Below are 2,151 nucleotides of genomic sequence, written 5' to 3' on the forward strand. Positions count from 1 at the left end.
GTAGAGAGGAGGGTGTCAGGTTGATAGGGAGAAAAGTAGGGAGGTAATATATACGAGTAGAGGTACAATGTAGGTACATGAAAAGAAGCATGTTGTTGTACACATACTCATATTAGGAGGGGGCGGGTAAATTGAAACACCCTTATTTAAGGGAGAGATTCCCCTCCCTCCTCTCTCTTGCTGGAATAAGGGGTGGGGGGAAGAGGGAGGAAAAATCAAAGAGAAAAGAAAGAAAGGTAATAGAGAAAGTAAGAAAGGAAACAGGAAAAGAGAAAAGAATGAGATCGCGATTAAAACCCATGAGAGCCGAGAGGCCTAATAGAGTCACACCAAACTTGACCAAACCCCCCTCTCTCTTTTTCGCTAATACCTATCTCAGTCGCTCTACGGATGAGTGTTCCACCGCCGTTTTTATTTCGTAGCAATGAAACAACTGCTACATTAGACGCATGTGGCCTGTGTCGCAGCATGCCCATCCCGTAGTATGCCTCTCATCAGATGGGCGAGAAGAGACACAATACTTCCCATTTAGGTGCTGGGTCAACACGAGAGCACCAGAAAGTAACCCGTTGAAATATTTGCAATCGAAAAACGAGTACAAATTTTTGTCGATGGTGGAATTCGAACCCGGGACCTTCTGAGAGGGGACTAACATCTTAGTTTTTTGCCCCTAAATTACGAGGTTAAAGTACCACTTACCATCGGCCAAAGTCCATATGTTAGTCTTCTCTGAAGACCCATGGTCAGCATCCTTCATTTCTACATCATCTCCCCTGTGGTGCCCATTCCTGTGTAGAAACACTGATTGCGACTCGTTCTTTCCCTTCCTTGAATCAACAAGCGACTCGTTCTTTCCCTTCCTTGATGCACCTTGCAACTCATTCCTTCTCTTCTTGGGTGCATTGTGCGACTCGCTCTCGAGACTCTTGCTCTTGAGCAGTGACTCTACGGTGAACACGCGCGACACGTGCGACGCGCTATTGGGGCGCGACATCTGTGGTGCGCTATTGGGGCGCGCCGTGTCGTGGTTTGATTGACCGACGTAGATTTTGACGAGTTGCACGAGAGGAGGTTTGGGAGAGTAACAGAGTAATGTTCTAACATAGAATAGAGAAAACCAGTCTTATTACGTGTTTATCAGTGCGGGAGAAACAAAAGTCAAAGAAAAAATAATTAGACGAAAATCAGCCGTTCCGAGAACGAACCTTATCTGTTTAGGATAACAGAAAAAAATAATTCCTTTATAAGTAATCCAACGAAGTGATTTCGAAGTTTTCTTGACGATTTTACAGTAGGTTCGGTAACGCATTTTTGAGATTTGCTGGAGGAACCTGTAAGGAGAAACAAAAGTCAAAGAAAAAATAATTAGACGAAAATCAGCCGTTCCGAGAACGAACCTTATCTGTTTAGGATAACAGAAAAAAATGATTCCTCTATAAGTAATCGAACGAAGTAATTTCGAAGTTTTCTTGACGATTTTACAGTAGGTTAGGTAACACGTCATTTTTGAGATTTGCTGGAGGAACCTGCAACAACCGAGGTCTCTTCGTAGCGAAATCGAAGAGTGAAGGAGGACAGGATAGAAGAAAGCCAGCCGTTCCGAGAACGAATATTATCTGTTTGGAGGATAGCTTTATCATGAAATTTTAGAGTTTCCCTATGTGATCATCGTAGACTTTTATGGCCTAAATTGAGAACGCAGTTTTAAAGGAAAAACTAAGCAGAGCGGAGAGCTCTTGCTCTCAGATTTATTTGGAACAAGACTGACATATAACATTATAATATTTGGGCAGCGCTGCAAGATTATAAACCCGAGGATTAGGTGACTAAACATCCTCCACTGATTTCTATTCGAATTTTTTATTCATGGTATGATAAGTGGTTTTCAGGCAGCACTCGGAACAAATTTATTGTTCTAATTTTATAATAACGAAAAACGGAGACTGAAAAATTGTGGTCGTGAACAAGTTAGTCGTCATGAAAATAAATCATGGAACGAGAACGCAGTTTTAAAGGAAAAACTAAGCAGAGCGGAGAGCTCTTGCTCTCAGATTTATTTGGAACAAGACTGATTTTTTTTTTTTTTATTTGGGCAGCGCTGCAAGATTATAAACCCGAGGATTAGGTGACTAAACATCCTCCACTGATTTC

General features: G+C 41.9%; 1 protein-coding gene across 1 annotated transcript; it reads right to left on the minus strand.

Moving 5' to 3' along the window:
* Positions 1-655: 655 nt before the first annotated feature.
* LOC103520874 lies at positions 656-1,097 on the minus strand (the record flags this gene model as incomplete). The annotated part of the gene is made up of 2 exons (XM_008485970.2): positions 656-827; positions 861-1,097. Coding segments are annotated over 2 exons (394 nt in total), but the record flags the coding sequence as incomplete, so codon positions are not given.
* Positions 1,098-2,151: the final 1,054 nt, after the last annotated feature.

This window comes from Diaphorina citri, unplaced genomic scaffold, assembly GCF_000475195.1.
Source record: "Diaphorina citri unplaced genomic scaffold, Diaci psyllid genome assembly version 1.1 scaffold4214, whole genome shotgun sequence".
Classification (NCBI taxonomy): Eukaryota; Metazoa; Arthropoda; class Insecta; order Hemiptera; family Psyllidae; genus Diaphorina; species Diaphorina citri.